General features: G+C 39.8%; 1 protein-coding gene and 1 pseudogene across 19 annotated transcripts in view; one reads left to right on the forward strand and one right to left on the reverse strand.

The window, feature by feature from the left end:
* TNRC6B (trinucleotide repeat containing adaptor 6B) overlaps window positions 1–14,076 on the forward strand; it is a 283,298-nt gene that overhangs the window by 200,074 nt on the left and 69,148 nt on the right. For all 19 annotated transcript variants that reach the window (XM_071218713.1, XM_058309155.2, XM_058309161.2 and 16 more), the window contains one exon: window positions 11,286–11,373. In XM_071218713.1, coding sequence (XP_071074814.1) covers window positions 11,286–11,373 — 88 coding nt within the window. The remainder of the gene's footprint in view (window positions 1–11,285; window positions 11,374–14,076) is intronic.
* Window positions 11,888–12,467, reverse strand: LOC111765105 (complex I assembly factor TMEM126B, mitochondrial-like; annotated as a pseudogene).

Consider the following 14,076-nt stretch of genomic DNA (forward strand, 5'->3'; position numbering starts at 1 on the left):
TACATTAGCATTCCCTTAAATTCCCTCAGTCAGATCCTGCAAAGGAAAAAATGTTAAGAACAAATCCAATGCAGATATTTGGAGTACTCTACTATGTAATTTCCTCTGCTTGAATGAATATATTCCAACAGGCTTTCTTTTTGTGTGTGTGCATTTTTAATTAAAGACACTCTAAATGGGTACTTTGAACACTTTGCTTAAGTCTTGAGTGCATTCCTTTTGTTACTTTTTCTCACCCCAAATATGCATGTGGTATCATTAATTCTTAATTACTTATGATTGTTCATGGTTTTGTGCCTAGTTATTTTCTTACTGTTTTATAAATTGCCAGGATTACCTTTTGTCTTTTAAGGAAATAAAGGTCTAGGCTAGTCGTATATATTATGTGTGCTTTGAAAAGCTGTGTATAGGGAAACGGACTTTGGCCCAGTGGTTGGGGCATCCGTCTACCACATGGGAGGTCCGCGGTTCAAACCCCGGGCCTCCTTGACCCGTATGAAGCTGGCCCATGCGCAGTGCTGATGCGCGCAAGGAGTGCCATGCCACGCAGGGGTGTCCCCCGCGTAGGGGAGTCCCACGCGCAAGGAGTGCACCTCTAAAGGAGAGCCGCCCAGCACGAGAGAAGGTGCAGCCTGCCCAGGAATGGCGCCACCCACACTTCCTGTGCCGCTGATGACAACAGAAGCGGACAAAGAAACAAGACGCAGCAAAAAGACACAGAAAACAGACAACCGGGGGAGGGGAGGGGAGGGGTATTAAATAAATAAAAATAAAATCTTTAAAAAAAAAAAAAGCTGTGTATAAATAAATCTGTGTTGAACAAAGTTCTTAGTGGACAGGTAGAAGAATTCTCTCTAACTGGTGAATGGACTTTACTAAATGGGAGTGTGTGGTGCTATTTCAGCGTCAAGGGAACTTTTACTTTTCTTGCACATTCAGGAAGCTGCAGTTACAGCTGTTGACTCTTGGACCATGAAGATAGGTGCCTGCTAGTTAAAGCCACACACAAGTGCACCTCATTGACAGAATTTAAGGTGCATCTGAATCTAGTTGTAAAAGAATCTGGGAAAGTTCTTGAAAAGCTGACGAGGCTTGGAATTGGTGTTGACTGAACTGATCAGTACGTGTCTGCCACAAGTCAAAGAGCTTATATAGCATTAGATCACTAAAGAAATTCTTAATAAAGGAATTGTATTGAGTGGTGTGGTAAAGGAGCATTTTAAATACCCCTGTGGCATCGTATCATGTGTCTAATATACTAAAGACAAGGAAGAACATGATCTATAAAACTATGACAGCTTAAACCATGTTAGGATGAAGTCTCAAGATTCTAGAATATTTTTGGAAGTGCACTTCTATGAATGTCAGGACTAGATGGTTTCTGAAATTTCTAACGACCTTGATGTGTGACATTCATGAAGTCCTTAAAAAATTTTAAGCAGGTAACCAGAAAATGAATCAATGTTTGAAGTTCTTTTGGTTGCTTTTTTTTTTTTAGATAATTGTGGATTCATATGCAGTTGTAAGAACTAATATAGGGAGATCTCTTTATCTGGTTTCTGCCAGTGATGGCTTCTTGCAAAACTGTAGTACAGTATCACCAGCCAGGACAGTTGGCATTGTTTTACTCCCCTCATTTTATTCAGATTTCTCCCAGTTTTACTTGTGCTCATTTGTATGTGTTAGTGTGTGTGTAGTTCTATGCAGTTTTCTCACTGTAGATTTGTGTATCCATCACCACTGTCAAGATCCAGGACAGTTCTGTCACTTCAAGGATCCCTGGTGTTGCCCATTTATAACCACACCTGCCTCACCATTCCCCCTACCCACCCCCCAACTCCTGGCAACCCCTTGTCATTTCAGAAATGTTATATAAATATAACTGTAATACAGTATGTAGTGTATACATTATGTACCCTTTCAGGATCAGCTTTTTTTACTTGGCATAATTCCCTGGAGAGTCATTCAAGTTGTTGGTGTATTAACAGTTTTTACTTTCTATTGTGAGGCTCTTTTACAGTATTGGCTTCCTTGTGGCATGCTTCTGGTGTGCTTCTGGCATGCCTTACGTGTTAGATGTGTCTTGAATCTCTTCAGTTCTATCGTGTCTGGATTGTGTGGCTATGACTAGGGCCAAAAGTGCCACCACATTTACTGACCACAGAGCATCAGGGATAGGTGTTGATATATCTGGCCATTTTCCTGTCAAAATGATTCCTGGCTGTTTGTCTGAATTGCAATTCTTATCTTTTCACTCCACTCAGGATACTGATGGAGATTATTGCTTTGAAATATGAAATTGTAAGCCCTGCCTTTACTTGATGTTTGCGGCATTGTGGACTTGACATGAATTCAGTAACCACTGGTCAGGATTCCAGTTTGTAGAAAGAATGTAACACCAGATGACCTCTTACCTGGACTATCACAAACCAGGAATTCATGTGTCTAACACTGAAGGCGTGCAAGCTGTGTTCAGAGTACCCCCAAAGTGCTGGTAAAGTTGGAAGGCAGAGTGAGAACAAGAACACAGGTTCTTGCACTGAAAATACTATCTGGCTTGTGACATGAGATACAGCTATTCAAAAAGTTAAACTGAGAGCTCTGGGAGAACAAGCATCGTGACTGGCAGCTGTGTGAGGGGCTGTCTGTCCCACTGGAATGGAAGCCCCCTTAGAGCTGGGATTTGGTTTTTGCTTTTGCTGTATCTGCAGTGCCTGGAAAAGTGCCTGGCTCAGGTTAGGCACCCAGCCAAGTGTTTGTTAAAGGAATGAATCAGTTTCTGAGCATCCTGGTAGAAGAAGGTGAAACACAGACAAGCCCCCAAACCAATCTCTGGTCACCAGAGCCCTGGTAAAAGCAGCCGTGCTATGGAAAAGTCATTGCATGTGCCTTGATGCTACGGATGATGGATTTCATCTGCCCTGGGATACCACAGGGCCAGAGGAGAGGCAGGAGCAGAGTTAGGGCATACCGAAGAGAGTAAGTTCCGAATGAACTGGATCTGTCGGGGAAAGTTCTGTTGAAGCAGGTGGATACTGAACCACAACTTAAAAATGGGCTAAGATGGGACTGGGCAAAAGAAAGGAGGATCTCTTTTATGTTAGGTTATGTGAAATGACTGAGGAAAACGTGAAAGTTGGAACCTTCCTATGAATGACTTTGGATGCCAGCCCTAGGGGCCTTTGTCCAGATGTTACAGCTCTCCGCTGAACTTGAGAGTTGACCTGTGATGCAACAGGTCTTCAGGAATGCCAGCATCTGTTATTCCTCCATGCTCTGAACTTGCATGCCTCAACTCAGGCAAATATTGTAATGTTTTCCTTTTTATTCAAATACTGTGTTTCTTTTAAAAAGTCACTTTTACTTCTCTCAATTAATGGTTATTGTAAAAAAGAAAAACATATTCTTTACTTTAGAGGTCCTTAAGTAGTTTTGGCTTTTTACCATTCTAGATTTATTCTCTAACAGATTATAGTGTTTGTACTTGCTTTGTCTTTTGCCTTCCCAATTTGTACCTCAGTTCTTTCAGTACAGAGTTGAAGTGACACAAATTTGTTAATTACAGAAGTATGCATTTTGCTACCTGGTATTATAGCTACAACCCCTAGAAAGTGTTTCTTAACTTTTTCATGTCAGGACTCACGTATAAAAAATATTTATACAGCACACTGGGGTAAAATGGATGAGGTTGGTTTTGGCTGGCAGCCCCGGGTTCTGGCTGGTGCCCCTGAGGGCTGTAGGAATTTGAGTGGTTGAGTATTCTGTGCACACCTGAAAGCCATTCATACCCATAAGCTTTTCCTGGCACAAAGTAGAGGCAGTGTCGTTGCAGGTAGTATTACCCAATGAGTAGTAGGAGCTCAGTAAATACTTACTGAATTTGTGGAATGAATCAACAGTGATTTGGAAGTGATGGTTTTTGTATCTGGTGGCCGTGTATTTAGAGATGAGGGAGAATATCACTCATCTTGCCTTTCAGACTTAGAAGCAATTGGTGGTCAAATGGGACCCACTAAATTGCATGACAAGTGTGTAGGGTTGCTGTGTAGGAGGTTTCATTTTTTATATATTTTTTAAATCATTGACTATTTTTGACTATTTTAAATCATTGACAGTTTTAGGTTTACAGAAAAATTGTATTATCATCGTGCATTAGTGTGGTATTTGTTACAATTGGTAAACCAATATTGTTACATTGTTATTAACTAAAGTCCATAGCTTATATTAGGTTCGGGTTCACTTTCAATGCTGTACAGTTCTGTGAAGTTTTGATAAATGCATAGTGGCACGCAGCCCCCATTATGGTATCACACAGAATCATTTCCCTGCCCTAAAAATGCCCTGTGCTTCATCTGTTCATCTGTTCCCCTGAACCCATGGCAACCACTGATCTTTCTATTGTCTCTATAGATTTGCCTTTTCCAGAATGTCATATAGTTGTAATTATATAGTATATAGCCTTTTCGGACTGGCTTCTTTCACTTAGCGTAATGCATTTAAGGTTCCTCCTTATCTTTTCATGGCTTGATAAATCCTGTATGTTTTTTTTCAAAGAAGCTTTAGATTACATAAATGCTACATCAGAAATATAGGGGGGAAGCGGATGTGGCTCAAGTGACTGGGCTTCTGTCTACCATATGGGAGGGCCCAGGTTTGATCCCCAGGGCCTCCTGGCAAAAGGCATGCCTGCATGGTGAGCCAGTGCCCACATGGTGAGCCAGTACCCGCTCAGCGAGCTATGCAGCAAGATGATGATGCAACAAAAAGATAGACAAAAGGGAGAGTCAAGGCGAGACACTAACAGAAACCAGAAACTGAGGTGGCACAAGTGACAGGGAACCTCTCTCCACATTGGATGTCCCCAGGATCGAATCCTGGTGAATCCTAGAGGAGGAAACAAGAAGACCGGAGGTAAAAAAGAAATAGGCACAGAAGATCACACAGCGAATGGACACAGACAGCAAAAACAGTAGGGTGAGGGAAAAGGGGGAGGGAAAAAAAGAATTCATTGAAAAAAAAAAAAGTATAGGGGATTCCCATATAACCCACTCCTCCCCCTCCCATACTGTCCCACATTAACATCTTTCATTAGTGTGGTACGTTTGTTACAATTGATGAACACATGGAAGCATTGCTACTAACCATGGACTATAGTTTACATTTTAGTTTACACTTTGCCTCACACAAGTTTATAGTTTTGTGGGTTTTTTTAAAGATTTATTCATTTGTTTATTTCTCTCCCCTCCCTCCATTTTCTGGTCTCTGTGTCCATTCGCTGTGTGTTTTCCTGTGTCTGCTTGTATTCTCATTAGGCGGCTCTGGGAACTGATCCTGGGACCTTCCGGAGTGGGAGAGAGGCGATCATTCTCTTGCTTCACCTCAGCTCCCTGTTCTGCTACATTTCTTATTGTCTCTCCTCTGTCTCTCTCTTGCTGCGTCAGCTCTCTGCCTTGGTTGGCACTCCCTTGGGGGCGGTACACCGTTCAAGCCAACTTGCCTTTCCCAGGAGGACCTTCAGACTCTGGACCTCCTATGTGGTAGATGGGAACCCAATTGCTTGAGCCACATCTGCTTACCAATTTTATAGGTTTTGACAAAATGTATGATGACCTGTATCCGTCACTGCAGTGTGATGCAGGACAATTCCAGTGTCCCCAAAATGGCCCATGTTACACCTGTTCTTCCCTCTTCCTTCCCTCAGAACCTCTGGTGACCACTGTCTTTATATCAATGACAGACATTCTTCCATAGCTAGAATAACAATAAGTCTACTTTACTCCATATTGCTATCCCCCCTTATGTTTGTTCATTCCTCAATCTTGAGGATTTGGGGATGGTGATGCCCACTCTGTTTCTGATTGAGAGGGGGCTTAGATTCCATGGGCAGATGGATGGAACTGTGGAACTGCCTTGCTTGCAGTTATAGATACTCTGTTTTTTGGGGTGGGCATTGTCCATCATCTTCCTTTTGTTACTTGTCCTAGGTGTATCCAGTGAATGAGAGAGTAGGCTTGCAAATCTTGAGATTCAGGACTCAACTGGCATATGAACAGACCAAAGATTTAAGTCTCTGGGACAATATTTAACAAGTATAGTGCTAATTATAGGTTCAAATAAAAGGGGCATAAGAGCCATATGTAGGGAAATTATAAATGAGTCTAACTCTGTTACACTGACTCCTGGGGATGAACCTCCCTGGCACCCGTGATTATCCCCAAGTACTGACTAGCGATACATCTGGAAAAAGACCTTGACCAAAAGGGGGAAATATTAAATACAAATGAGTTTTTGTGGCTAAGAGATTTCAAAGTGAGTTGGGAAGTCATTTCACAGGTTACACTTATGCTTGTCTCAGTAGGATCTCATTGACTTCCCCAGTAAACAGTGCCTCATACGGCAGGGCTCCTGAGGGCTCTAGAGACATCTAGTAGACAGGGCAGACAATCTCAGGAATTTGGCCACCCTGTCAGTGGGCCTTACTTTGGAATCACTTATTTTTATCTCTTAATAATATCTCATTGTATAGGTATGGCACCGTTTACTTACCCATTCATCTGTTGAAGGACATCTTGATTGCTTCCAGTTTGGGACAGTTCTGAAGAATAATTTGTGTGAAGGTTTTTGTGTGGATATGTTTTTTTCACTCATTTGGGTAAATACCTAGGAGTGTAACTAATGGATGATCATATGGTAAGACCATGTTTAACTTTGTGAGAAACCACCAGCTGTCTTTCAAAGTTGCTGTACTATTTTGCATTCCCACCAGCAATGAATGAGAGTTGTTGTTCAGCATCCTTACCAGTTTTTGGTGTTGTCAGTGCTTGGGATTTTAGCTATTCTAACAGGTGAATGGTGGGATCTTGTTTTAGTTTGCCATCCCCTAATGACGTATGGCATTGAGCATCATTTCTTATGTTTATTAGATAATAATGTTTTAAAGCATAGATTTAAACAAGAATTTAAAGCAGCGGTTCTCAAACTCTAGTTACATGTTAGAATCACCTGAGCACTTTAAAAAATACCCAGAGATTCCTGTGTATTTGATCTGGGGTGCTGTTAGCCATGGTTTTGTTGTTGTTGTTGTTTGGTTCTAGAAACAATATCAAACTCACAGAAAAATTGGAAGTATGATACAATTTTTTCTCTTTTTTTCCCCCAAATCATTTGTGAGTAAACTGCTGGCTCCATGCCCCGACACCTGCAGCCCTTTCCCCAATACTTTAGTGTATTTCTAAAAAATAAAAACATTCTCAGAGATAACCACAATACAACAATCAAAATAAAAGTTAAGCGAAGCAAGTGTAGCTCCCATGGTTGACCACCTGCCTCTCATGTACGAGGTCCTGGGTTCAATCCCCATTACCTCCTAAAAATAATAATTCAGTTAATGCTGAATCGTTACTACCATTTATTCTTCAGACCCTATTTAAGTTTCAACATTTGTCCCAGTAATGGCCTTTAGTAAAAGGATTACACTTTGCATTTGGTTGTCGTGTCCCTTTGGTCTCCTTTGGAACAGTGCTTCAGTCTTTCCTTGACTTTCATGACTTTTGACACTTTTAAAGAAGTGGGCCAGCTATTCTGTAGAATGCCTTTCAATTTGCCTATTTTTTTTTCTCTCTCTTTTTTTTTTTTTTGTGAGGTGCCAGAGCCAGGGATTGAACCTGGGAACTTGTATATGGGAAGCTGGCACTCAACCACTGAGCTACCCCAGCTCCCTGAATGCCTTTCAATTTGGAGGTGCCTCATGTTTCCTCGTGATGATATTCACGTTATGCACATTTGAAAGGAATAGCACAGAAGTGGTGCCGTGATCTTATCACATACCTGTTAAGTAGCTAACAAATTCATTTTAACCCATTACTAATGATGATTGCATGGATCACTTGATTTAGTTGGTGTCTGCCAGCCTTCTCCTCTGCATAATTACTACTTTCCCCTTTATAATTAATAAGTGTTTTTATGGGTAAGCACTTTGAAAACTATGTAAATATTTCATTCCTTGTCACTTTCAATTTATTCATTTATGTATTTTTATCTGTGCGGACCTGTTTTCCTATTTTATACTATGGTTTATAATCTCTTTCTTGCTTTATTTTTTTTTTATGTTTTTAAAAAAATTCCTCTCCCCTAATCTCCCTCCCCCCCAGTTGTCTTCTCTCTGTGTTCATTTGCTGTGTGTTCTTCTTTGTCGGCTTGCATTCTTGTCAACGGCACTGGGAATCTGTGTCTTGTTTTGTTGCGTCATCTTGCTGCATCAGCTGTCCATGTGTGCGGCACCACTCTTGGGCAGGCAGCGCTTTTTTCATGCAAGGCGGCTCTCCATGGGGGGCTCACTCCTTGCACATCAGCACTGTGCATGGGCCAGCTCACCGCATGGGACAGGAGGCCCTGTGTTTGAACCTTGGACCTCCCATGTGGTAGGCAGACGCTCTGTCAGTTGAGCCAAATCTGCTTCCCTCTTAGTTTATTTTTATTTTCCTACTGTCTCAGATTCAGCTGGTAGGAGTCCCTTTATGCTGGCTTCTGTTACCATTGGACATCTTATCATTTGATTACTTCCTTGCTTCCTGGCAAACAAGGATTCCATGCTTATTGTGTACTCTCCTTGCCCCAACACCAAAACTAGCTCTTTTTCCAAAGAACTCAGGTATTGTTTTGGTTTTTTTTCAGCAAAGAATGGTATTTAGAAGCCATGATCTGGGTGCTAGATGTATTCATTGCTCTCTGGGTACTGCTGTTCCCAAGCCCTCAGAGACAGATCTAGGGATAAACCCATTGTGAATATTTGTATACATATATGAATATATATTTGCATAAATGAAGGAATATGCATAGACATGCACACAGTTATATCTATATTTATCATTATATCTATCTGTATATATCGAAAAGTGCAAGCTCAGATTCTAGTCTGACACCACAGGGGTCACTTGTGTTTTCTCCCTTCCCATTTCAACAGTGAGAAACCTGACTCTCATTACCCTTAATACATTTATCTATTGATCAGTCCACTGTATGTAACCATTCTCCCATCACCACCAGCGGGGATAGTGCATGTTGGACGGTGACTCAGCATAGGGATTTTTTTGAAAGTTCCCTCAGTGTTGCTAATGTGCAGCCAAGATGCTGGATTATAGGAAAAGGGAACCACACTATTTGACTTTACTAAATGATTTATACTTCATTATTATGAATGTCAAGTTAAGGCAGGTTTGGCAAAATAAATTCTTCCTAAGAAAGTATAATTTAAAGAGAAGACTCAATTCTACCAGTATGTACAGTAAAGTATTAGAATTAAAGCACAGCCTGTCTCCTAGAAGGCTCTGAAAAATACTTGTTTTAGAAATAAATCTGCTTATAGTGAACATGAATTTGATTCTTTTTCCCTGACTTAACTGTTTATAGGAAAAATATTTTAAAAGGGTAGTTTTTAGAAGTGTCTCATTAAAGACTTAATGCTTTTTTCTTTACATTTCATTTTTTAAATAAGCTTTTAATTTTAGAATAATTGTATACAAAAAAATACTACTTAAATCTCTTTAAAGCACCAAATATTTAGACAGGAGGTATTCAAACTGTGGTTGCTTCTTCCCTGTAGTCAATTTTACTATAAAATATGGAAGCTATATTATTGTAACTTGGGCAAGAGGCTCTATAGCCAAAGGCAACAGGATCTGTGGCCAGCCTACCTTAGATGGTCTACATCCATTTTGCCAATTTTTGTAAATCCATTTTCATAAAGTTGTGCACCATTGCAAGTGTATTTTCACTAAGAGCTTCAGACTTAAACTGATGTACACATAATTTGAGTCCAAAGAAATCCAGCCTCAGACGTAAGAAAATTTCAGTAAAATCTCTTCCTTGACTATATTTTTAAATATTTCATAGACATTACCTTTAGGATGTTAATCACATGTACTTTAGACTTTTGTATATTTATGCCCAAGGGTGCAGGAGAAGAAAGGCCACTATTTGTAAATGTGGACAAAATCAATCAAAACATGTAGGTAAAACACATTTTTAAAGAAAATTCTTATTTTCTATAAACTATTAGTTAGGTATTTAATATTTGGACTCTTACCTCACTGTAGGGCCTCCACTGTTTTTGTGTTAGTTGGGGGAAATTAAACCAGATCTCCACTTTCCAAACTTGAGTCCTACAGGAACCATCTTTATGAGTTTCACCATATTTGCCAACCACCTGTACTATTACTTACTTCGTGTTTTTCTTTCCTTTCTCTTATTTTTAACTTAGCCTTGTTCTAGGTTATATCCGTGAAACTATGGCTTTGGCGTATTGGATCAATGAAATCCATCACAAGTATTGATTCAGTACTCTGGGCAACTGGGAACTAGATTAACTCTCCTTTGGGTTCTGAAATTCAGTAAGCATTGTATCTCGGGTTTCCTGTCTTGAGATTTGAAATTAAACCAATGATTGCTTATGTGTTTTTCCCAACTGAGACATAGTTTGGAAGTTGGCAACATCAGACTTAAATGTTTTATTTCAAAGTAACTTTTCAAATATGAGGTATAAATTATGTTATCTTAATTTCTTAGGATATGGCACATTTCTTAAACTGTGTTTACTATTGTATATCATTTTTATTCTAATTGAGGGAAGGAAAGGCCTTAATTCATGTTGTGTAGAAGGATGTGATTGTAAACTCACCCAATGGAGAATACATTGATTTATAGAACACTCAGTACCTGCCTTAAAACACAAATAGAAAAACATGTAAAACATATAGTATTGATAATAACGAAGAAAAATTTCAGATATAGAGCATAGAGGGAGTTTTGTGTTCACTTCATTACTTTGAAGGTATCATGGAAAAATACCTAAATTATGATAAATACATTTGTGTACCATAACTGAATTAATATATTCTGCATTATTTGTGAGGAACATTGCCAAGAGTAAACTAAATATTGTCATATATTCAAATCCGGCCCTTTGCTGAGTAGAAATACATATGTATTTGTATATATGTATTTCTTTAGGATGATATTATAAAAGCTCACTATAAGTGAGCTTTTTAAAGCTTCTTTGAAACCAAACTCAGTATTATGTTTTACAAAAGGGGTGACAAACTGAGATATGAGGATAACTAATATGCCTTGAATTTTATGCATTCACTTAGCTGAAGTAAAATACTGTGTTCTGCTCGGTCACAGAGGTGAAATGTTGCCTTGTATACCATCTACAAGTATTTAATTTGCTACCTAAGTGGACTGTGAGTACAGATGTGTAAGCTTTTGGTATGACATTACTTTAACAGAGAGAAGGAGCAAGAAAGGGAAGAACAGTTAATGGAAGACAAGAAAAGGAAGAAAGAGGATAAAAAGAAAAAAGAAAACACTCAGAAGGTGAGTTTAATCATTTAGGTCTGTCTTTCCATGTCAAGCATCCAAATAGATAACTGTTTTGTCTTGTTTAGCTGACTTTTTAGGAATGCCATAAAAGTTTTAAAATTTGAAAATAGGAGAAAGTTAAAGGCCTGAACTTGTTACAGTAAGGTAGATATTAAATAATGCTGCAGCTGATTTTATGTAAATAATTTTGAGAAAGTCAACAGTGTTACCATACACTCAATTCTTACAGTAACTACTTCTTTGCCAAGGCATTTAATCTCTGCTTTCTTAAGAAAGTCTGTAGAATGACTTTTAAAGATTGCTGGAATTTTCCCTGGTGTACACTTTTTTTCTTTTGAAATTAACATTTATTTCTTGAATTACCAAATATTTATTGTATACCTGCTATATGCCAGGCAGAGAGACAAACACAAGTTGTCTCTCCAGTTACTTGTAGCTCTTTCAGCAATATCTGACTCCTCACCATAAAAAATCTATTTCCCTGCTTCAGTATCCATTCATTCTTTGGTTAATCTTCATGTTCAGTTTTCTTAAGTGTACTTTCAAGTACTGCATAATGATGCAGACCATTAAGTATTCCAGCGAACTTCTGAAAGACTAGAGGAATCATCATTGCTTTAAACTCTGTTTGACAAAGCAACAGCCAAGAGAGTAAAACTCTCCCTTTTGGTGGCAATGGAACAGTATGATACCTGAACACAAACCATCTATTATGAAGAGCTTATAACTAACTATAGTAGACAAAAATGGAAGTGTAGTCAATGATATATATGTCTTCATAGCATCATGGTTAACCTTGAAGCAGTGTCTGAAAATGAAGTTTGCCAATATTCCAGAGAAACCAGCTGATGTTCCAAGGAACACTGACCTATATATATTTAAGATCTTTCAGTGTGCATGTGTCTCTTACTTTTCTTTACTAAGATATTCAATTTTTTTTCTATCATTTCAATGGCTGTTGGTCTTCTGAGTTTTGCATCTTCAAGAGGAGGACTGGGCTGACCATGGTTATATGTTGCCATCTTGATATCCTGCACCACACCTGCATCCCTCAAGTCAGCTCCAGCCTTCCACCCGGGCACTGCCATCTCGGCGGCTCACCTGGTGTACACTTTTTGATCCATGCATAGGATTGTTGTTTAGATGAGTCTGCCTGAGACATGGGTCCTTTGGATAATTCCATAAAATAACCTCCCTCAAAGAGAATTCAGTGAGCATGCTTTGTACTTTGCAGGATATAGCTTTAATGCCACGGGGTGGGTGAGGAGGAGGGAAGGAGGCTCACTGGTATCCATGTTCTCTTTTCCTCTCCTACTGGTGGAGCTCTCTGACCTGCACTAGTCCTAACCTGGTCTCACTGGATCCTCCCCTGCACCGCCCTTCACTTGGTCACCACTGCCACACTTCCCTCTCCTCCCCAACTTCCCACAGCCTTGAATCCACCCGCAGGATATTTAAATGACTTGGTCAGGGCAGAGGGGAGAGAAGGAATTGAGGAATTTGCTTACAGAAAAAGGAAAGATACTAAAAGAAAAAAGACATACAAGTGATGTTGCATATACTTCCAGTATTGTTGTATATAGAGTTTCCCATAGTTCAGTTTTACTAATTATTGAAATAGATCATGTAGAGTGACATCATTTAAAAAAAAAAAACCTGGAAATATTTTCTGAATTAGAGTGCACACAACCTGTTTGGTGTTACAGTAGACTGCTGTGCTCTTTCAGATCTTTTCTTATATTTCTTTTTCTACTAATGGTTGTGTGACCACCTTTACATCTTCATGCTATCATGGCACCTGCTTCTAATGTGTTACTTCTAACCTATTACTTGAGCTTGTTAGAATTGTCTAAAATGACAATATAGAGTCTGAACAAAAAAGTAAAATAATAACTCAGGGGCTTTTTTGTGCTTGCTTTTGGGCATGTAGCCATATTCCATGTCACTAGGTTTGCTAGCTGTGAGTCGGTACCAGTCCCCTGTTGTTGCCCCTTGGCTTTTGGGCTCTTGCCTCTGTGCCCTGCTCATGCTGACCTTACTGACTGGAGTGATGTGAAATTGAACCTCAGTGAAACCTTTCTTTCAGGCCTTTCACACACATATAACATCTACTAAATTTATATAAAAATTGGATTTTGCAGCCCATGGGAATGGATTACTAATAGACTGGACACTTGGGGGACTTGAGCAAAGGCTGTTAACAAGAAGATGCCAAATAGAGTGATTGATTTAGACAATATACACTCCATCTTCAGTCGTTTTTTGTTTTTTTTTTTAAGACTTATTTTTTTATTTCTATCCCCTCCCCGGTTGTCTGCTCTCTATGTCCATTTGCTGTGTGTTCTTCTGTGACTGCTTCTATCCTTATCAGCAGCACCAGGAATCTGTGTTTCCTTTTGTTGCGTCATCTTGTTATGTCAGCTCTCTGTGTGTGTAGCACCATTCTTGGCAGGCTGCACTTTCTTTGGCGCTGGGCGGCTCTCCTTATGGGGCGCACTCCTTGGGCGTGGGGCTCCCCTACGCAGGGGAATCCCTGCATGGCAGGACACTCCTTGCGCGCATCAGCACTGCACATGGGCCAGCTCCACACGGGTCAAGGAGGCCTTGGGTTTGAACCACAGACCTCCCATGTGGTAGACGGACGCCGTAACCACTGGGCCAAGTCTGCTTCCCCATCTTCAGTCTTAACATGGACAA

The sequence above is a fragment of the Dasypus novemcinctus genome, chromosome 12 (assembly GCF_030445035.2).
Source record: "Dasypus novemcinctus isolate mDasNov1 chromosome 12, mDasNov1.1.hap2, whole genome shotgun sequence".
NCBI classification, from domain to species: Eukaryota; Metazoa; Chordata; class Mammalia; order Cingulata; family Dasypodidae; genus Dasypus; species Dasypus novemcinctus.